This window comes from Uloborus diversus, chromosome 1 (genome assembly GCF_026930045.1).
Source record: "Uloborus diversus isolate 005 chromosome 1, Udiv.v.3.1, whole genome shotgun sequence".
Taxonomy (NCBI): Eukaryota; Metazoa; Arthropoda; class Arachnida; order Araneae; family Uloboridae; genus Uloborus; species Uloborus diversus.
Window position 1 is genome coordinate 26,298,141 of NC_072731.1, and position 22,384 is coordinate 26,320,524.

At 32.9% G+C, this 22,384-nt stretch overlaps 1 protein-coding gene across 1 annotated transcript in view; it reads right to left on the minus strand.

Annotated features, from left to right (window-relative positions):
• Positions 1-22,384, minus strand: part of LOC129234325 (prodigiosin synthesizing transferase PigC-like) — a 117,514-nt gene that overhangs the window by 17,203 nt on the left and 77,927 nt on the right. The window contains exons 20-27 of the mRNA XM_054868317.1: positions 20,139-20,223; positions 17,676-17,764; positions 17,530-17,592; positions 11,938-12,030; positions 11,781-11,840; positions 3,522-3,619; positions 2,250-2,313; positions 391-554 (exon numbers count right to left, since the gene is read on the minus strand). Of these exons, the coding sequence (XP_054724292.1) occupies positions 391-554; positions 2,250-2,313; positions 3,522-3,619; positions 11,781-11,840; positions 11,938-12,030; positions 17,530-17,592; positions 17,676-17,764; positions 20,139-20,223 (716 nt within the window). The remainder of the gene's footprint in view (positions 1-390; positions 555-2,249; positions 2,314-3,521; positions 3,620-11,780; positions 11,841-11,937; positions 12,031-17,529; positions 17,593-17,675; positions 17,765-20,138; positions 20,224-22,384) is intronic.

Here is a 22,384-nt window from a genome sequence, read left to right on the forward strand (position 1 = left end):
TTCTCATCGAGAATTTCTCAATTATTGGCATAGCAAATTGATTGACTGTTCGAAAAAAAAATGTATTCATAATCGCATAATGACTTTTATACTCTGGGGTGCCTTGCACGTAAATTTTTGCAAGGGCGGAAAATCTCAATTTGCCGAAGGAAACTCCAAATTTCTCCGAATATCCACTTATATCTAAATGAAAAGGGCATTTGGGCATTTAAAAATTCCAATGTTGAAATTATGTCTCCAAATTTGCCGAATCACCCGACAGTTCACCGAAAAAGGAATTTTTGGGAAGTCACAGTGACCTGGCGTGATCTCCGATTGAGACGCTCCTAATCTTGCTGTTATTATTTTGTTATTCGTGTGAATTTTAGAAAGTCGAAAGAAAATTCTTACTTTGCCATTATTTTCGGAGATCTGGTTTCAAGCAGCTCTCGAAGTTCATTCAACGTGAGGAAAAAAATGAAATCATGGTCAGGAATGCGACCTTCCGAGACCATCAGTTTGCCGAGATGAAGAAAACCTTTTCTCCAGTTGTCTATGGCCTTGATAAGCATCGACTACGAACAGTTGAAAAATGATCTTTTACTAAATGTTACAAGCATTGGCCGTGGAAAACGTTACTTTACACAAATTTAACCAAATGTAAAAAGATACAAATCAATATAAATATTGGAATAAAATAAGTTATTGGAAGTAAACTCAATAAAATTATTTTTTCTAGAGCCATTTATAATAAGTGTGCATGATTGCGTTTTTGCATGAGCTTGTACTTCATCGTATCTAGCACCTCAGAAAGCTCAGATTAAACCAATAATATTTTAAAACGTGTGAAAATTTTCCCATTGACCAATGAACTTAAACTAATCAAGTTTTATTTTACTGATGGTTAGCAAGGGGAGGAAGGCATATCACCAATCTCAACTATTAAGAAAATACAACCGAATGCAACTAAGATAGGGTACGAGTGTACTACAGTGTGTCAAAATCAATTTAACCAAAAATAATGTTGCTGGAAATTATAAGTTTTGAAATGGATTTCTTTCAGAAGTTAACCTTCTATCGGTTCTTTATTTTTGTCATTAAAATCTCATACCTATCTCAATAGACCCAATTTTTTTCAGCAAAGATCTATTAATATTTTAGTTGAGAATTGTTTTCAAAAAACACTTAACCTCATCTTGATCATCTCTGAAAAAAAAAATATTATATAGTCTTAAATAACTCTATAACTTGTGCATTAAACCATGATTTTAACTAGATTTTCCTGAGGGTCATATGACTCTACCATTTATTGCTGTCTCAGTATTTGCTTATGGATTAAAACTCAATCCCAAGCAGAACTTGTCAAAATTCCGAAAAATATTGCTATTAGTCACCAATCAAATTCACGACTAAAGATGCGAAGATTAGCAAATTTACCTATTACCAATTAATTGGCGGTTGATAATCGGCCGATTAATATTTCAACTTTAGAAATAGTTAATAGTTTACTTCAGAGAACGATTCCCCCCCCCCCCCCTCAGCTTTAGTCATTTTCCTAAAAAAATTTTAAAACTTCAACCATTTTCTTTGAGCCAATTTCCATATTACTGGTAAAAAAATTACATTATGGTAATTAGACATGAAAAATTTAAAATACTAGGGTTAATCTGTGACCAGCAAACTAATTCAGGATTTATTTTTTATTTATTAGTAGCACATTTAACTCGACTTGTATTTTTTTTAATAAAAATTATAAGGTTACCTAAAAGCGCTATGTAAAGAAAAGTACCGACACATGAAAAATGTTGCAACATTGTATACATGTATATAAGAAAAAATAAATTCAAAGATAACAGTTCTTCAATCATCAGTTAGAAAAAAAAAATAACAATAGAAAAAAATAAAGAACTCATAGCTCATACAATTAGTGTATTATTTGTCTACCAAGAAAATTCTAAATTAAAATCATAATGTGCATTTCACGCTATAAATAATGTTCTTCGTTTATTATATTAATTATGACTTTAAGGCTCGATGAAAATTAAGATCATCAGTTTACAATATGTATTACCGTGGATGCCGGTTAATTGAATCAGTGGTTAATTGAATCAATCTCTTTAATAAATCAAATTGCCAAAAACAGAACAAAATTCAGCTTTATTGAATTAGCCGCTTTATTGAATCAGCCGCTTTAAATAATCAAAACCATTTAGAACAAACGTGATTCATATAAGCGCGGTGGCATTGTATTTCAATTGTTTTCGGCTTACTTTGCATTGTTCTCTTTCTCCAACGGCTCTTCGGCAATTAGGAAGCAGGAACCGAATCAGACATCTAAATAAGGAATTAGTATTACAAAAACGACACTTTTACTGATTCATTATTAATTTTTACACTGTGTTATGAATTTAATTACTACTTCAAATATAAACATTATAAAACAATATTTTTCTTGGATGTGTATTATTGTTTAAACAATTATACATTTTACAAAAAAGAAGAAAAAAGAAAGGAACACTAAGAAAGAAAGAAAATCATTGTTGTTTAAGACAATGTCAGTTTTTGTTTTTTATTTTTCAAGTGAAAGTTAAAGCAGGGAAATTCCTTAGTCTATAACTAAGTTTTAAAAGGCCATTTCCGCGGAAAATAATAATTTTGTCCCGCACGTGACGCCTCATATATTTCATTAAATGTAATACTTTCAAATGATAATGAACAAAATTTTGTTGCTTAGCAAAATGCAACCGTATGTGTGATTTCTCAAGTAAAAAATTTCGTCATCACCTTAAAAAATTGAAGATTGAAATTGAAAAATGCATTAAGTGCCAATTTTTTTTGTTCTGTTTTGTTTTTCTCGTCAAAATGAAGTAAATGCCAAGCATTTCACTGTGGTGAACGATTTATGTGCCTATCTCCCCTAAAAGCAGTTAAAATTACGTTCTTCGGGTCCGCCAGTGGAGCAAGTGTTAGCGCCCGTGCGATGGAGAACGCAGTAAGTGTCATTGAAGGTTTTTTGAAGATTACTATCTTGGTTGGTCCAAGTTCTAATGCAAAAAAAAAAAAAAAAAAAACCCGCAGTAAGTACCACAATTCGCCTGGAATCTTATTTTTGATGCCCTGCAAAACTTGTTATTTGGCACTTACTGCGTTTTCCATTTTTAGTCTTTAATTATTGCTTGTTAATGAAACATAGGAACCGTCACGACGGTAGAAAGTGGCTACTTTTTCGTGGAATGACCCTAAACGAGTAAGATACTCAAGTAACAAGTTTTCTCTAAGTCTAGAAAAACTCAAGAGAAAGTTTGTTAAGATGGCTACTTTTTATTTTTCAAAGTGAACAACAAAAGTTTTTTGCTGTGAAAAATTACTATCAAAAGTAATGCTAACAAACATTTTGGAATTTTCAATGAAATTTAAAACGTGTTTAAAGTCTTACCAAGAACGACGGTTTTATTACGATATATTTTTAAGGGAAAATTAAGAAAAGTTAGGCGAATTTTCTTACTTAGATGTTTAAAAGTTACATATGTGACTTTTCATACCTTGATTTAAAGCCCAGTGGAGTGTTCAATTCGGAAAATATTTTATCATAGCTGTCATCCGACTTTCTTGATGTTTCTTCACAACTTGCAGAAAGATTCTAGAGTAAAAAAAGATTCGAATGTGCAAAAAATTTAGGCAAACTTATCGCTGCCTTAGTTTAATACTGAAGCATGTTAAAAATTGCTGTTTTTTTTTTGTTTTGTTTTAGGGGGGGGGGGGGGAGTAGGGTTTTCAGAGTCAAAAAATTCACTTTTTACGAATTTGTTTTTAGAAAATAGCTTGATTAAATTTATTAAAACCTTTCGTGCATTATTATGTATGGGTTTAAGAGTATTCTATAAATTTTTGATCAAAAAATATCCACATACACGCCGGTGACGGAACTTTTCCCAGAGCACCTTTGGAAAAAGATGATTTGCGGTGTTCATTGTATCTCAGCTGACATTTATCTGAAGTCAAATTGTATTTGAATTTAGTCAAATTATTAATTAATCTTTGCCCCTACGTTCTCACATATTTTTTTTGTTTGAATTTTTAAATTTTTGGCTGCTGTTTGAAGTCAAAAGTGCTATTTTTCACGAAACATTTCACTATTTTGTAAGTAAAACACCCATTTAAAAAAAAAAAAAAACCTCAAACTCAACGGGGGTGGGGGGGTGGGGAGGGGGAGGGTTTTTATACGCAGAATGTCTGCACTAAATTTGAAATGAATCGACCAATTGGTTTTAAAATGGGAGTGAACACCGACTTTTGAAAAAGTGGTTTTGAGAGAAACGCATTTAAAGTTTTAGAAGCTAAAAGGCAGCAATTCCAGCTCCATAGAAAACAGTCCATGTAGCAGCTTCGATTTCTTTAGCCTTTTCTTTTTTTCATTATTTATTTGCATTATATTTAATTAATCCCAAGCAAGCAGCACTGACATTCTGAGAGGGTTGGCCAGATTGGACCCAATTGGGTTGGACCCAATGGGTTTTTTTGAAAAAACCCATTTAAAAAAACCCATTATTTAGCCCACTTTTATGTTTTTTTAAATTTTCTGAGAAGTTTTTAAAAAAATTAATTAATTTAAATATTTTTACAATTCAAACTTCTTTTTTATTTGTTCTTCACCACAGACAATGGACATAAAAAATTAATTTTGAACCTTAATAGTATTTCTTAACTCTAAATGTCATTAAAAAATACTTCATAGATTTTAAATAAATATATTTAACTTTTTTCTTTAACTGGTCAATAAATAACTCAAATTATCTTGACTAAGTCCTGTCACGTCTGATTTTGTCAATATTTGTAGATTGTACAGGTGAAACTACTCTAGCTAAAAGGCTTTCATGTGAATTATTTTCTGCAAACCAACACAAATCTTGTCACAAATCTCGAGTAAACAAGGTATATTTTTTAGAAATTAACAGGTTTTACAAACGGTCGGACAGAAAACAGAATAGGATGTACAGCAGGCCCGGACTGGCCCGCCGGGCAACCGGCCACATGGCCGATGCGCCCCTACGCCAGAAAATTTTTTTTTTTTTGTTTTGTGGAATGGTGTTGACATGGAAGATTATTCAGCTTTTTTCTTGAGTGCTTCCTGAAAAGTAATTATCAGTTGTATATTACGCTACCATTTTTAATAGTAATTTAGATTTTGCCTCCCTTTTTCTCCGAAATAAAAATTGTATAGCTAGTCTTTGTAACAGTGTATCAGGACCGCAATATTTTCTACTGCAATTTCAATCATCAATTTTCTTGCTATCTTACCTCCGATTGCATTAACACAATTGACAAGCATCTAGAGGTGACTCATCTTTATTTGGCAGAAAGCAACATCCTGTAGCGCCCTTTTGCCTTCTAAAGAGCCCTGCAGATTTTTTTTTTCTTACACAGACAAACACCCCATACCTTTAATAGTTGTTGTTTTAACGCACAGGTGCGCCCTTCTGTCGTCATATTAAAGCGCCCAGCAGCCATACTGTGACCCCCCCCCCCTCTTTTTTCAGGTCTTTAGAAGAATAGTTTTTGAAAGGCCCGTTTTTGCGATCGTGAATTTTAAAATCTTTTAAAAAGACAATTTAAGAAATTAAAAAAAAAAAATAAATAAATAAAACATTTTCAGAAAAGAGAGCTCTTTAAATCTAGAATCAAGACAAACATCCAATTCCTGCAATTGTTAGTTAGTCTGTAAGAGCCCTGTTGCGTTTTTAGATGCGCCCTCAGTCTTTTCAATTTACGTAATCTCGACAACTCGACAAAAATGTCTTTTTTCCATGGTTGCGGAGTCAGAGTCGAAGAGCCGGAGTCGGTCTGATTTTGGGGTGAAGGAGTCGGATTCGGGAGTCGAAGGTTTAAGATTTCAAGAGTTGGAGTCGAACTCTCTTTGGGGTAAAGGAGTAGAAGTCGAAGGTTCTAAAATTTCCGGAGTCGGAATCAGAGCCGTAGTCATTTTTTTTTATTCGACTCCGCAGCCCCGCTTTTTTCCTTGAAAAACTCCCCCCCCCCCTCCCGATCTCCGTTTTTCAGGTCTTTAATGCCATTTTTCATACACTGTCGTACGCAACAAGTTTCTTGAAGGGTCCGTTTTTGCTATCTTGAATTTTGAAAAGACTTAAAATGACATTTTAAGACATTAAAAAAATTGTTTTCGGAGAAGAGAGTTTTTTTTTTTTCTAAATCTTCTCTTAACGACCAACATTCCGTCCCACCGTACCTCTAATCGTTAATTTTTAAGCAAAGGCACCCTATTGCGTTTTTAGTTGCGCCCTTCAGTCTTTTAAAACTGCCCTACAGCCTTATTGTAACTCTTGTAACAATAAATATTTTCGCGCTTTACACGACATTTATGTTATTGCGGCAAAAAAGTCTTTTTTTCTTCAAAAAACACTCCTCGCCTCCAAAAATTCTGCCCCCCCCCCCTGAAAAAATCTTCAGGGCCCCCAACAGGCCACTGGATAGCCCCCCCCCCCCGCACCTCGAATGACTATTTTGTTAAACGATTGTTTGTTGTTTGTTTTTAACTGCTTCAATATTTCTACTTTAATTATGAGTTCATTTGTTTAAATTGTTTAAATTTGTTTGTAATTATTATTAGTTTTAAGTTTTGAGCAGTTATGAGGAACTTTTAATCCTAATTTTTATAACAATGTTGAAAATATTTTCAACTTTTTAAATTTGAGTACACATTTATTATTTATTTTTTAAAAATATTCTTTGGTCACTCGGACCGTAGGTTTTTTTGTGGTGTGCCCCCCCTACTGCGGCGTCTGCGGGTACGTAGATTTGGGTCTGCCCCAGAAGAAGAGGACCTTTCTAGAAAGATGTTTTTGCCATCTTGAATTTTGAGACAACAGAAACTTCTTGCAATTTACAATAAAAATTTTATTGACGAACTATGTTAAGTCAAGAAATGAGACAACTTTTTTCACTGTGTGATAATTTATTAAATTATTCCTGCAAACTTTATATTTATAACCTTTTACATTTTTGAGGGAAATGTCCGTTTTTCCATTTTAATCATTATGTACATATATTATTAATTCATATCTTCTCTTACCTGATTCCACAATCTTCATTATTGATTTCAGTCCATTTACTTATTTTGTAAAATTTATTCACAATTATTTATAGATTTTCCGTTTCTTGCAGATAGCATAATATTACGTTCTTATGTTTAGCCATGTTACTTTAGCTTTGGATGTGGTCATAATTTTGACCTAAAGAAAAATTTCTTGTAGACTATGGTACGGTAATCACGTTTTTTAAACATAATTATACAGCCGAAAAAATCATATTTTCCTTTTATTATAATAAGATATTTAATATTGTCAGTGGTGTATCGGGAATCAATACTATTTTAATTCGCTCAAAAAAAGCAGGAAAGTCCAATGAATGCAATCAGTTGAAGTAAAAATGTCATAAAAGCTTTACAGGTTCCGTTTGCAAAATTTATATTTAATTACTAGCTGCGTTGCCCGGCTTTGCCCGGTCTATTTTGAAAACAAAAATTGTGTCGAGTGACGTATATTCAACAATCAGGCATAAATAAAAGAAAAAAAATCATCATGCAAAATTTCCCCTCCAAACAATGACGAGAGATATTAAAATACTTTTAAGAAATTTAAATGAGAAAGATGAATTTAAAAAGCGTAACCATGGAAACACAAAATAAAATAAGTTTCAGAATTGAAAATGAGAAAGATGGAAATGATGGATTCAAAAAGCGTTACCGTGGAAACGCAAAATAAAATGGTTAAAAACTTGAATAGAGAACAGATTTTTGAACTTCATTTAATTCGCTTGTAACTTTTTTTCTAATGGAGATAGAGGGTTAAACTTCCGACCATAGGTCGAGTTAGATCTGGAGTAAAAAAAGGTAGCTCTTTTCAATGGTGTCAAAAAGAAAACTGTAGGACAATTCCTTCAATTTTTATTGATAAATTTAATGAAGACAATAGTGCCTAAATTTCAGCTAAGCCTAAACAAATTCAAGCTAAAAACGTAAATAACTCCCGCCGCAATTAAGTTAGAGCGTTGGAACAAATTGCGTAGAACGCGGAAAATTCTTCTCTTTCCAACGATATATAATGTTACTAATTGCGAGTAATTTTTCACCCCCATATTCGGGAATTTATGTGAAAATTTTCCCTAAATTGGAATAAAAAAAGAACTATTCATCGAATTGTTTTCGAACTTGTCTGCAAACCTTCTCAGGACTTAAAGGAACAAATTGTGAAAATTTCAGCAAAATCGGCCGGGTAGTTCTCGAGTTTTGAGAGTTCAAACAAACAGACGTTTTTGGACACTTCATTTTATACTATGTAGAGATTAAAAGATTTTTGGTTGGAGGGCAGTGGCTCAACCAGAAGAGGGACCCACAGCTCCCTCCCCCCCCCCGGAATGCTGAGCTAAATGTTTTTAAAAACTATTCTTTATTATTGAAGAGGAAAAAAGAACACGTATAGTGGGAAAACAAAGTGATTTCAATTTTCAAAATAATACTGTCCGGGGGAAAATCCTAATTTATTTTAAAGAAATCTTTGAATTAAAAATATTTAATAGTTGCAGCTTATTGGTCAAGTTCAAAAATCGCTAAAAGTTGAGTTTTGTGAGCTTTAATTTCGAAAAATTTCTGGCTCTAGTATAAGAAGATATGGTCCTTCAATCGTGTTTTTAAGATTTGAATTTAAGAAAATATATAGAGAGACTTCTGGATTTCACTAAATGATTTGCTTCATTTTAAGGTACAACTTAACGCTGAAAAATTAAAATTCTGAAGTAAAATTATTATTTCGGTTAGGATGGAAAATAGCAAATTTCATGTAATTTCCCCTATTAAATGTTTAAATACAAAACCCATTGTTACAAATTTTGTTGCCTTACAACAGCAATATTAATAGTAATCATAATAAAAATTTTGAATCAAGGTTTCTCTGGAGCAAGCATGATATTTATCCACTATCAATGCTTTCTTTGGATTTTTTATCCTCATCTATGTATGTCAATAATCGAAAACGGGGCTAAATAAAGAAATACGGATCTTTATCACGAGTGTTTTGTCTGTTGTGAAATATGAATTAGTTTTGCAAACCTTTAATATTTAAATGGCTCTAATTGTTATAGCTTTTTTTCCCTTTTGGTATGAAGCATTTATATGGAAAACAGAGGTGAAATTTCCTGATAGTAACATTATTCTATCTCTGAAATACATTTACAGAATAAAAGAATAAAATACAGAATTCTTTAAAAAAAAAAAAAAAAAAAGAAAGAAATACTAAGCACTTTTCACACTCAAAGGGACAAAATAACTTATCTGGGTCAGAAAGAACACTATTTAAGTATTCCTGTAGTTTTCAATTATTCCAAGAAAATGACTCCACAAACGAGGAAAAGTGCAGCTCAAGTCATTTCAAACCAAACTTTCCCCTCAAAAAAATATGCCAGAAAAGTTATTTTGTCCTTTTGAGTGCATTCTGAAGTGCTTAGTATTTCTTGAAAAATTCCGTTATTCAAAAATCGATCCTGACAGTCCCTGAAGCTCCATCCCTTACCCAAAAGTCAACAAATATGGCTTATAATCGCGTTTTTAAGACTTCAATTTCTAGAATTTCCGCCGAGACCCCTGTACTTTTTCCCCCCTAGCATCAGCAAAGAAAGTCTTAAATTGCGGTTTTAAAACTACAAGTTTCAAAAACTTTCCGGGGGAGAACCCCCATACCCCCCTTTCTTTTCTTCCCTATTAGATCTAAATCTTTTTTTTTTTTAATCTGCTCCCTCCTAAAAAAAAGTTCTGGTTGCACCACTGTTGAAGAGGTGATTAAAGACTACTCACACCGAAAGTTGATGTAAGCAAGAAACATAAGCAATTTTTTTTTTCTCCTCCCTCGCTCTGCCGACTACAATCATTGATTTGTAGACCCCAAAGCAATTTTTACTGTGTATTATCTTAATTTTCTAACGATTAAGTAACTTTTATAAGCTTTGTTTGTCTATTTTTTTCTGATATTTTTGTAGTTCCAATTTCCCCTTAAAAGGCTTCAAAATGCAGAATTTTACATCATTTTTTCGAAATTTCTTCTGGGGGAGTAACCCTCGGACCGTAATTTTAGAGTATCACATAAATCACTTAAATGGAAACCCTGCACTACTCTCCTAATAAAGACCATTCCCCCTCTTAAGGTCAATAAAACATAAAAAAAAAAATTAAAAAAAAAGATCGCAGGCAAAACATTAGAATTCCAAGAACGAGAACTCCCCCCCCCCCCAAAAAAAAAAAAATCTCCAAAACACCCAAATAACAATTTTAATGCCCCACTCGTGGGATCACCTATGCAAGAAGTTTTGTAATGAGCAATGACACATGAAAATATTTTCACCCTCGCACCCTGTCGTATACATCTACAATGGGTAAATAAGTACAGAAATATCTTGCGCCCCTCTGAAGTTCCAAGGTTTACGCCCTTCTGAGGGGTCCAGTCCGGCCCTGATGTACAGTATTTTCATTATCTTACGAAATGTTTAATATTTCTTACTCTGTACACGGAAATAGAAAAACAGGCAACATAAAATTCAAAAAATGTCTTCATTAAGCTGGAATTCAGTAAAAAGGGATTTAAACTACATGAGATTCTACAGTAGTTTTGCATAACAAAATTAAATACAATAAAGTAAAATGCAAAGAAAAAAAAATGTAGTAATTAAAAACGAACAAAAGATTTTATCACTCGAAAAGTAACTTTGCCTTAACTGTTGGTAATCATGGAAACAAAAAAATCTGAAACTTCACCAATCTTGGGTTTCATCATCTTTTATACTTTTCTTCAGAAAACGCTGAATTTTCCAGCTTTTTTACCCCAAGACAATTTTTGTGCTTTGTCCATATACTTACGCTATAATATGCTACAAGTACCCCCACATTTTCCCTAAAAAAATACAAAAAAACCCACATTTCTTTTAAAAAACCCAGCTTTAGTTGGGTTTTTTTGGGTTTTATTTAAAAAAACCCAAAAAACCCTGGGTCCATGGGCTTTTTTAAAAAAACCCGGGTTTTTGCCAACTCTGCATTCTGAGCGTCCGCAGCTGTCGTTTGAAGGAACGGAGGCTAAATACTTGCTAACTTTGAGAATTTTGCTTGAAACGACTTGAAATTTTGGAAATATATTTTTGAAATGTTTAACTACAAGACGAAACAAATAAAAAAATCACCTTTTTAAAACTGAAACCCCCCTCCCTTTAAGAAGATTTAAAATCTTTTTTTTTTTTTTTTTTTTTTCCAGTTCTGTCATTCAGAAAATGTTCCAAGGAAAATAATTGGAGAATGAGCTAACTGGAGTACAATATGTCTCATTATAGTACTAAATAAATGCAGGCTTTGAGCCCGGAGGTACATGCTGTTCGCTGATTGGTTGTTTCATGTCTTGTGTCTTGAATTCTTATTGGTTGGCCCTCTTTGGTATAAATACCTGTGTTCACTTGGTTGTTGTTAGTTCTCTCGCAACTTCTGGTTGTATTGGTGAGCTTTTCGCACTGATGAGGAGGCTCCATTGTAGCCTTGAAATAACTATATGATGTATTTTCTTCAAAATTTGTGCTTTGTTTTTTTTTTTACTTTAATCATGTAACGTCATAATGACGTTTTAAACTTTATCGTTCGGAAATATATGCAAAAACTGTTGTTGATATGTCCAATAAAGTGTTTTTTCCTTGCACTGGCACCGCAATATTGAACTTTGTTTAACAGAAATGAACACTACTTCTGAATAACACCGTACCTGCAAAAGCTGGATGAGCGATTTTGGGTCGTCTCCCCAAGGCTTTGATCGGATGTCAAACTGTAGGCGAAATGAGTTGTTTTAATTAGAATATTTGACAACATAATATCAAAAACTAAAATTGAACTTTCAGAGAAGAGGAGCTGTAAGAAATTACCTCTTTCAAGCACCTGTGCCCATGTCTCTTTAAGAACATCCGGAACTTGTACCCTGCTACACTGCTTGAAGATTCAAGCCATTTTAAAGCATCCTAACATTGGAAAAAAAAGGGAAAAGGCTTTACTATAATACTTGCAATAAAGCTTGCTACTCTGTGCAAAGTAAATTATTCCAGTAAAAACGTTTCGCATTTTTTAGAAAACATAAAGTTAACGTAATATAACATTTTTTGCTTTTTTTTTCTAACTGTTAAAAAAAAAAAACGAAAGTTGACAATTTAATTACTCTACGAAATTTTCTAAACCTTTAAAAAGCGGCAGAAAAGAATTTTTTTTTATCAGAATCATCAAGTTTAATAAACCCCGTAACACGATTCCAAACACTTGACTGTGTGTAATACACGTGTAGTTCAGCTCACGATTGTTGGCATTCGTTCTGGGACGAGTGTATTTCAAAATCAATTGAAAACAATTAGAACCAAGGTCGCTAAAATTAAGCATTGTTGAAACAAATTTTCATCCTGAAGTTTCGATGTTTTCTTACAATTCTGCAAATGGCCGGCGTTTGTGTAAAATAACTGATTTTTGCAATCTCCCGCGTGCCAAAAATAAGGAAGTCGAGTATACTAATTTCGTATACTTTACGAACAGAAACATTATAAAATAAGGTAGGTACGGGTAATAAGGCCTACCTAAGGGAGATTTGGAATAAAATGGGAAGAAAAGGATCCGAATCAGCAAATTGCAAATTTAATTAAAGTACCATTCAATTACTACACGAAAATAACAAAAAACGGCCTTTCTTGCCGAAAACAAACATAAAATTAATTATTTAAAAAAACCTTGCAATTAGGCCTTATTATACTACGGTAGGGTAATAAGGCCTAATATTTTAGTACTCGTAAATAATCAAAATAAGCTATTAACATTGGTAATTGAGAGCATTTGTAACATCCTTAAGCATTACTCATGCTGAAAATTTTCAAAATAACAAAAAAAAAAAAAAAAAAATTAACAGCCGTTAGGGCACTCAAAAATATCTTCGTCATCGGCTGTCAAACCGACGCATTGCTCATGATACCACCTGTTGCATTTTGAACAGGGCCTCATGTCAATCATTTTATCCTCCTCACAAGCGTGACAGTACCAACTAGCATCGTTTTTTTTTTTTTGTTTTTTTTTTTTTTTTTTTTTTTTTTATCGTCTTTCTTTGAAGGTTGACGTCATTTTTTGCTTTTTTCTCTTTTCTATATTCTTCAAACAGTTCTTTGGTGACTTTAATTCCTCGATAATTAATAGATTTTGTTCTTAAAATTGATGTTTTTTCAGTATTTTTCACTGGAGTACGCATAAGCTCCTGAAATGCCTTTTTTTTAGTGGAGCTAGTGGTACATTGTCCTCTTCATCGTCCGAACTAGAACCGTAAACCATGCCGTACGTCGCTCCAGGAGGTTTGTTTGGGGTACTGTTAATTATTTCATCTTGTGCTGTCGATGTGGAAGGCCTTGGGGTTATTGGCGTGAGGGAGGTGCGAGGTTGCGAATTTTTTTCTTGAAATTTGTCAGCTTCGGGAGCTGGAATTTCTGTTAATACAGACGGAGCAAAAGCTGTTTCTGAAATAGCTTGTGGATTCAATGGATACAAACCAGTGGCTTTAAAGCCGCTTGTAATGTTACTATATGCCATGCATTTAGACCAGACATTTGAAAGAATAACATTAAACCGTGCCTTGTTGAGCTTTTTGTCTGGGTTTTGTTCCATAAATGATAAAACTTCTGCATCCCAGTGGTGTTCAAATGATCGATAGACGGCTTTATCAAGGGGTTGGAGTTCATGAGTGGTGTTCGAAGGTAAACAGTATAATGATATATCGAGAGAATCGGCGACTTCAACGATTGTTAAGTCTAGGTGACAAGCCGCTCCATCAAATATTAAAAGGGACTTTCCTGCACTTTTAAATCTAGATAGGTGTTTTAGAAATTCTGTAAAAAGTTCATTAGTCATGTAACCCTTTGTAGATTTTTCTACCAAAGAACCCGGTGGCAAATTATCATATAATTCTGCCTTCAACCGTTTGCCTTTAAATATTATCATTGGTGGTATAGCAGTACCAACTGCATTTACACATCCAGCTATTGTGACACTTTCGGCGTGTTCCGAAGACTGTAAATGCACTCTTTTAGTCCCATTCTTTGACAAAACAGTCTGCTGGTGGTGAACTGTGAGACGGCAGCCTTTCTCATCCATGTTGTATATTCTTTCAGGATGACTTCTCAAGTCCAGATTATCATAAATTTCATTCAGTCTGTTAAAGTGATCATTAACGATAAATTTGTTAAGCTTTTGAGCTCTGGCCGGGTTCATAAATTGAGCTTTTCGTCTAGATATTTCCGGGTGTCTTTTCATAAATGCTTTAAACCAATCTTTACCAGCAACTTTAGCAAGTTTATTAAAATTATGCTTTATGTTATTAAGCTCACAAAATTTATAAACCAAGCGTCGGAGAATACGTGGTGTCACAGGCAACCCTACTTCAGCAAACCTCAAAATTCTGATGACAAGATCAGGTTCCTGGTCATCACTGAGAATAGATTTTCTACCAAGTGTTTTTTTCAAACTTCCGGTCTGGAGATGGTTTCTAATGGTTCTCCTGGGAACATTATACCTCACAGCTGCTTTATATGAGCTCAGCATACCTCTTCTTACTGCTTGGACAGCCGACACTAAGTCATTATCAGACCACAGTGCTCGTTTGGGGGGCATCGTGATGTAGGCACTAAAATAAGAATGAACCAAGTCGTAAACAGCCGCAATTACTAATAAACACTCATACCATGTTGAGAAAGGTTCAAAATAAGATGCACAGCTGAAAAACTACGTTACAAAAAAAAGAAGTATAATAAGGCCTACGGTCAACTTTCGTAGGCCTTATTAGCCGCTGACGTCGAATTTAAAAAAATACAAAAAAGTACAATAATTCGATCATATTATTTCCCTCAGACATGAAATATCGATAGAAGCATTCACGACAGATAACTGTAGCGCAAAACTATGCATAAAAGTATGATATTACAAAAATTACTTACATTTCAATCTGACGATTTTTTATTATTCGTGTCTTACAAGCGTTCCGTGAAAATGAATCTGGGCTCGCTGGTCAAAACAACTGAGCATGGCGTTGCGACCAGTTTGAGGTGCCATCTGGGAGTGTAAACTATCTACGATAGCGTTTTTGAGCGGCCACAACCATTTTAAATTACATTTTCGCTGTTTAGGCCTTATTACCCGACAGGCCTTAATACCCGCACCTACCTTACATGTCGTCGCCTCAGAACAACCATAAGATATCTTAGTGTTATTTCTGGGATTAGATATCTTACTGTTGCTCTGAGGCGACGATGTAAACTGTTTCGATGTAAAAAAAAAAAGAAAAATTATTTAACTTTAGTCCTTATTTTATCAAACTTACCCAATATAAGGAAAGCGTTAAGTCATGTCTCTTATTTAAAATCGTAACACTCAAGTGCATGCACCGACTCAAAGTGGATGTTTAAAATGGCATACAAAGACACTGTTGCATTAGCCACACACACCAACCTTTTCTAAAAGCCCTAAACTAGTATTTCTGCCCTTTACAAATGGTTCTCGTAACGAAATATTCTAGGAATTCCATAAATCTTTCTCAAGTAATAGAGTTCATGTACCGGGTGTATACTGTGCAAAGATGAAATATGGATTTCAAACAGCAAATATTGCACCCAATGTAGTTTGTACTGCATTGATTTAACACAGCGCCATTAGAGATGAAAACATTCCGAAAAAAAACGAAAAATTTCGGAAAAAAAGAAGAAAAAACCGTTTTATTCGAAGGGGAAAGTTTATTTCCGATCCGGAAAAATTGAATTTTTTCAACTTTTCAGGAGGTTTTAATTGAAATTTTCAGCAAAAAGTGATAAAAGAAATTTCGCAAACTTAAATTCTGATGCTATTTCCTTCTCCCCCCTTCCTTGTGTGTTAAAATACGGTTTGTCTTTGATAATGCAAATTGTTGTATGATAATATAATTTGCACATAGAACAAAAAAATTTAATACTTTTTGCACCAAAAATGAAAAAATTTTCACGAAATCATCTCAATAACATCAATTAGGGGAACCTTTAAAGGTGAGAGTATCTCTACATAGTATGAAATAATGTCTCCAAAAAGCGTCTGTTTGTGTAAACGCGCAAAACTCGGGAAAGACCCGGCCGATTTCGCTGAAATTTTTACAGTACACTTTTGCACCGGAAAGGTTTGAGGACCGGTTCGAAAAAAGTTCGATGAGTAGTTCTTCTTTTATTCCAATTAGGCCCTATTTTCATGTAATTTTCCGAATATGGGGGTGAAAAATTACTTGCACATATATTAATATTACATATCGTTGGAAAGGGTAGAATTTTCCGCTTTCTACGCAATTTGTTTCAATGCTCAAACTTAATTACTGCGGGAGTTATTTGCGTTTTTAGCTGGAAATTTTTAAGGCTTAGGTGAAATTTAGGCACAACTTTCTTCATTAAATATATCAATAAAAAGTGAAGGAGTTGTTCCACAGATTTCTTTTTGACGCCATTGGAAAAAGCGACATTTTTTACTCCAGATCTATCTTAACCTATGGTCGAAAAACTGAGCTTCTATCTCCAAAGGAAAAAAAGTTACAAGCCTTTTTAAATCAAAATCAAAAAATCTCATGTCCATTCAAATTGTTAACCATTTTCTTTCGCATTTTAATTCGTTAAACTGATTTTACTTTGTGGTTCCATGGTAACACTTTTTAAATCCATCTTTCTCATTTCAATTTCTTAAAATTGTTTTTTATCGTCATTGTTTAGAAGGGAGACCAGTTAATGCTCAAGCCAAAATATGTTTTCTGTACGTCGCATGTGACGTAGTACTAATGCCTAATTCAAGTATTAAGTTAAGTACAACACATTATATTACCACGTTTGGCTTGTTTCAGTGTTCACTATTCAGGCAACCTAAAGGGTTTCGAAGAAAATTAAATTATTTTTTATCCAATAATAGTTTAAAATTATTTTTAAAAAAATCGAGAAACCTCGGTGTTGACTTAAAGCACATAATAATATTCTATGAAGTGAATCAATCACGTATTTATTAAGAACACTTTTTGTGGGATTGTTTCGTACAAATGAGAGTATTTTTCTGAAGCAAAAAAATAACTTCAAAATTTCGTAAAATAATTAACTTAATTTTATATTTATTTAATATATATTTTACATTTATTTAATACATATTTTATATTAATATAAATTTTGTATTTATTTAATGTATAGCTATTTTTAATTAATAAAACTTCAACAACTTGTTAATTATAATAGAAAATAGCAATTTGTGAAAGTGCGCTAAGATATGCGTTTTGAAATCCAGTGGCAGATTTACAGGCTTTGGGGTCCATCGCAATGCATTTTTGGGAGTCCCTTTTCCTATCACAGGAGCATGCAAAACGCTTATCATATACATTTTCGCATCTGCAACATGGTTGATTCGCCACTGCTGAAGTCGTGCGATCAAAAATATAAAACAAATACAATTACCTCCACTGGCATTGCTTTAAATTCTTCGCTTTTTTTTTCTTGCACAATCCATCTGGCTAATTCCTGAAACATATACGTTACCAACATTTTGAGCTCTGATAAAGTAAGATTGCATTATTAACTAACTGCTATGAGACCAATATTACCTTCATCGCTGCTGGTACGTCAGCACTTTCAACATTAGATGACGATGATAAAAGTCGAGCAAAATCACCGTATACATCATTATCAAATCCTGTAAATTAAATGGTATTTAGACAGTTTGATTTTTTACCCTCGATTATCAGTTACTCTCATTTTGTAAAGCTAACATTTATTTCTTGCCATGATTGGTCAATGTTGATTTTTTTAAAATCTTTTATATGATTACCTTAGATTTCTAAAAGTTGATTCATTCTGCTGGTTTTGGTTTTTGATTTGTTTTAGAGCGAAATAGGCCTGTTGGTTTCAAAACTGTAGTTAGTTTTCTTGTACTACGTCCGGTTTTTTCTCCTTATGGGCGTGTGAACACTTTCCGAGGGAGAGCGCGCAGCACTAGATGGCTTCGTACCATATATATATATATATTTTTTTAAATTGAAATAGTCTTCTTTTCAGGAATATTATTGTTATTGTTTATGCAATATTCTAATGCCCTCTATTGTGTTGGCAAAAAATGAAAGAATCAATAAGGAATGTAATATAATAGCTCCGTGGTTATCAGTAACACAAAAAAGCAATATTTTTTAAATTGTGCATGCAAAACTCAATGATTATTATCTATCTTAACTCCTCCTCTTTTTTGTCCTATACTGTTTAAAAACTATTCTATATTTTATGAATTGGTCACTTTAATCTCTACGTAGTTTAAATACTTGACGTGATTGATTAAAATTAAAGTCATTTTTGGTTTCTTAGACCTAGGCTATTCAAAAACAAATAACATATCTAAGACATTCAACTTGCCGTTTTCTAATGTTATTTATTCAGAAATACGTCTTCCAAAGTTCAAGTAATTTTCTTATGAGAATGCCTCACGGATTCCAAATGGAGGGGACATAAGTTCCAGAGTAAGTCACGATTAGCAAGAAGAAAAATGCATCTGCCGGTCAAAACTGTTTTTGAACGGTTAATAGAGATCACATAAAAAAATCGCATAAAAATCGTTCAAAACTTTACGAGTGGCTATCAAAAATAATTTTCGCAGCACAGTTAAAATATTTATTTTTTATACGGTGGATAGGAACCGCATAAAATAGGTCTCGCGGAGCAAATAGCTCAAAAACTTACGAAATATCAAGGAATTCCTTCTTTAAACGAATTCAAGACACCGCATCTATTTGAAAACTTCGCCAAACCTTTTATTTTCTGATTGATAAAATCCGTATGCCAACATTTAAAAAAATAATATCTTATCTTTCGTAGTCTGACAACACGCGAACTTTCTCTTGGTAAACTGGTTTTAAAATCGCATTCGTCAACTCAAGATACTACCTCGCACTCGTTTTATAGATAATTTCATCAATTAGAGTTTCAATTTAATTGAAATTTTCATATACCACAAAAAAAAAAAAAAACCGCATAAAAAAGTCCGTACAAAAACAGGTTTAATTACACACACACACACACACACACACACACACATATATATATATATATATATATATATATATATATATATATATATATATATAATAGGGTCAGGGTAAGAAAATATCCGATATTTTGATATAGTTCCGATATTTTCAATCAGCACAAAGTCAAATCTTCAAAATAGTAAAAGCGTCTTCAAAACTCTCTTTATTTTCAAACATTGTTGTTACAATATGTAGACTTAAAATTAAGGTTTCTTTTATTAAAATTTTTATTCCACATAATAATCAATTTAAATGGGATTTTTTTTTAGAATTAGCTGTTTTACTCATTTTTTTTTTTTCTGTTAGCTAACTTTACCAGAAGAAACTTCTATTCTCCCAATAGTTATTTTTAAATTAATTTTTTATCATGTCCGATTTTTTAAATAAGGTGTGGTTTTTATGACGTCAAAAGTGATGTACTTTGGAGCACTGAATGTCTACACATTGTTAAAAAAAAAGGTTACCATTAAACAGTAATATCATTAGCAATCATAATGAGAATTTTGAATGAAGACTTTTCTGAAGCAAACATGAAATTCATTATTATTATTGTGCTATAATATTTTTATCTTGATCCAATGCCAAAATATTGCGCTCTGCTCTGATGGCATCTGTAAATGACATTTCATCACGTGTGATGCCATGAGCAAAAACGAAAAAAATAAAATTGAATCTGCGCACCAATTAAAATAATTTTTTAAAAATACTAAACTTCGTCAAATCATTTAAAAAATGGTTAAAAGCTATGTTCAAAAACATCTCTCTCAGAAAAAAATACTTTCAAAATTTCGGAAACAATCCAATTAAAGTTCTCTTCAACTTTTAAAATGGCATTGGCCCACAGTGAAATTTTATTAATTATCAAAAACTGAAATAATGTGCAAGCGATTTATTAAAAAAGCAAGCAAAAGTAAGTGGAAAGGAGAACTTTTGTGTTCCGCTCTAATAATGCTAAAGAAATGTAAATAAAATTTAGAAAACGGGGGCACTTACTTCCTTTGTTCTTTCCCAACAAATTGAATAAGAACATGTTCCACATCATTGATCCTTCAGAACATCGCATGTGAATTTCAAAGGCCTAATAAAATTTTACCAAAAAGCAAATCAATGGTTATTAAAAAAATATGATCGGTTGTAAGCATTATATTATTAAACCAAATTATTGTCTATACTTTGTCTAGAATACCGTCAACATGAACTATACATACTGTCTATCTTTCACGAGAAAAGCTCTCACCGTCAAGTCTGAGCCCGTCTACTGCCATAGAAACGGACTTTGTTCATTTTCTGCAAGGGTTAGCAGGAAAGTTTTTTGGCGGGCGCCATTTTGCCACTTATCTGCTCGCCTTTGTGCAGTCTTACGGGTTTTTCCAACATTAACCTCATGGAGCTAATGCATTAACCTTCCCTTTCAAAAATGAGACGCGCCTCGTTGCTGTAGCAGAAGACAGGCGCAGACATTTCGGCGGTGGCTTTTCTCGTGATGGTCGGACAGTAAATAGTTCCTTTTTTACATTAGTGTGGAAATTGGAATTATTTTTTGAAAAAGAGAAGTTCTAGTTATACAAAATGTATGAAAAATCCTTGACCCATTACGAAAATTCATAGAAAATCAACAATTTGTCGTATCAATATACAGTTTTCACCTTTTTTTTTGCTTTTCTATGAATTTTTACAATGTGTCAAGGACTTTTCAATACAAAGTATAATTGTGCATAATTGTTTCATTTTGCTTAAGATTCATATGTTGTTTTTATGTCTATATGTTTAATCAGGGACGCACAACCTATGTCCCGCGGGCCAAACGTGGCTGACAAATTAAAGAAAAAAAATTGAAAATTTTTTGAACTATTTTGGGAAATATTTACTAATTTATCGTTCTAGTTCAGAATTCAAAGGTCAAATAGAGGACGAGTTTACTCTCATTTATAAGTACCGCTTTCCAAAAATATCGCACTTACAAAATCGAAACATTTACAAAAACAATGTAATAAAACGATACCTGCATCAAAATGAAAATTAGGGGGTGTGGTAATGAAACAGGAAGTTGAACTGAATAATAAACGTGGTATACATTTTATTTGCGTTTCAGCTCTTTTTGTTCGTTTTTTATTTGCACATGGAAAGTAGGCTTAGCTAATGTTGGCAAATTGCTAACGATTGTGTAGCAATTTTTAAACATTTGTTTGTTTTAGTTACTTTTCTAATCATTTTCTAAGTAGTACACAATGCAAATACTGAACTAAAATGCAAGGGTATTTTTTGCGATGGATTTCTTAGCGCCCCCCCCCCCCCAAAGGAACAAAAGCGTTTGAAATGGAAACATATTGTTGTTTGAAATTTACCACCGAAATTTTCTGCTGTAAAATGTTTATTCATTCCTTTTCGCTGAGTTTTTGTACTATCTCCAAAACAACTTATATAACATATTAAAAAAAAAAAAAAAAGAAAGAAAACCTAATTTAAAACATACTTTATACATAATTGTGCTTTTCGAATTAAAATGAGTTTGCACCTTTTTTAAATACTATAATAGTATATTGATTTTTTTTTTAAATAAAAAAAAAATGCTTCACAAAAAGTAAGATGAAAATCTTGGATTGGCCATTTTATTTATTTGTACTCAGAAAAAACTCTCTTTGAATACAGCTGCTTATGCCACTGTGTTTGGCAGTGCATACATCTGAAAGCACACTTGTGTTATGAATCTGAACTAGTCCAACAGTAGGAATACAATTCTAATGTAGCCTTTTTTGTTTTGCACCTTGCAAGGCCTGCATTTTTGAAGCACTACTACAAACCTTTAAAAAAATTTCGCACAATTTTATGTATGATTTCAATGAATTAATGTGGTCTATCTCAGATATCTAAATTTTAATTAGATGTTATTAATTTTAGTTATCTGCCTTGCTTAGTTAAAAGAAAGAGTGTATTAAGCTATGCTTACTAATTTTGTTCTTCGTTTATTTTTAAGTAAACATTTTCATTTATAGATTTTTTTGCCATATGTCTCTGCCTGAGGCAGAAATTAGCTACGTATAGTAAAATTAACAGAATATCTCCAAGTGCAGTGTTAAATGCGTTGTGAGTAAATTTTTATGATTTTGACCTCCCCCCCCAACCACATACACACTTTTAATGTGGCCCTCAACGTAATCGACTCCGGTCAGTGACCCGCTGTTTGAAAAAGGTTGTGTATCCTTGTGTTTAATCATATTATTTAGATGTTTTATATGTTT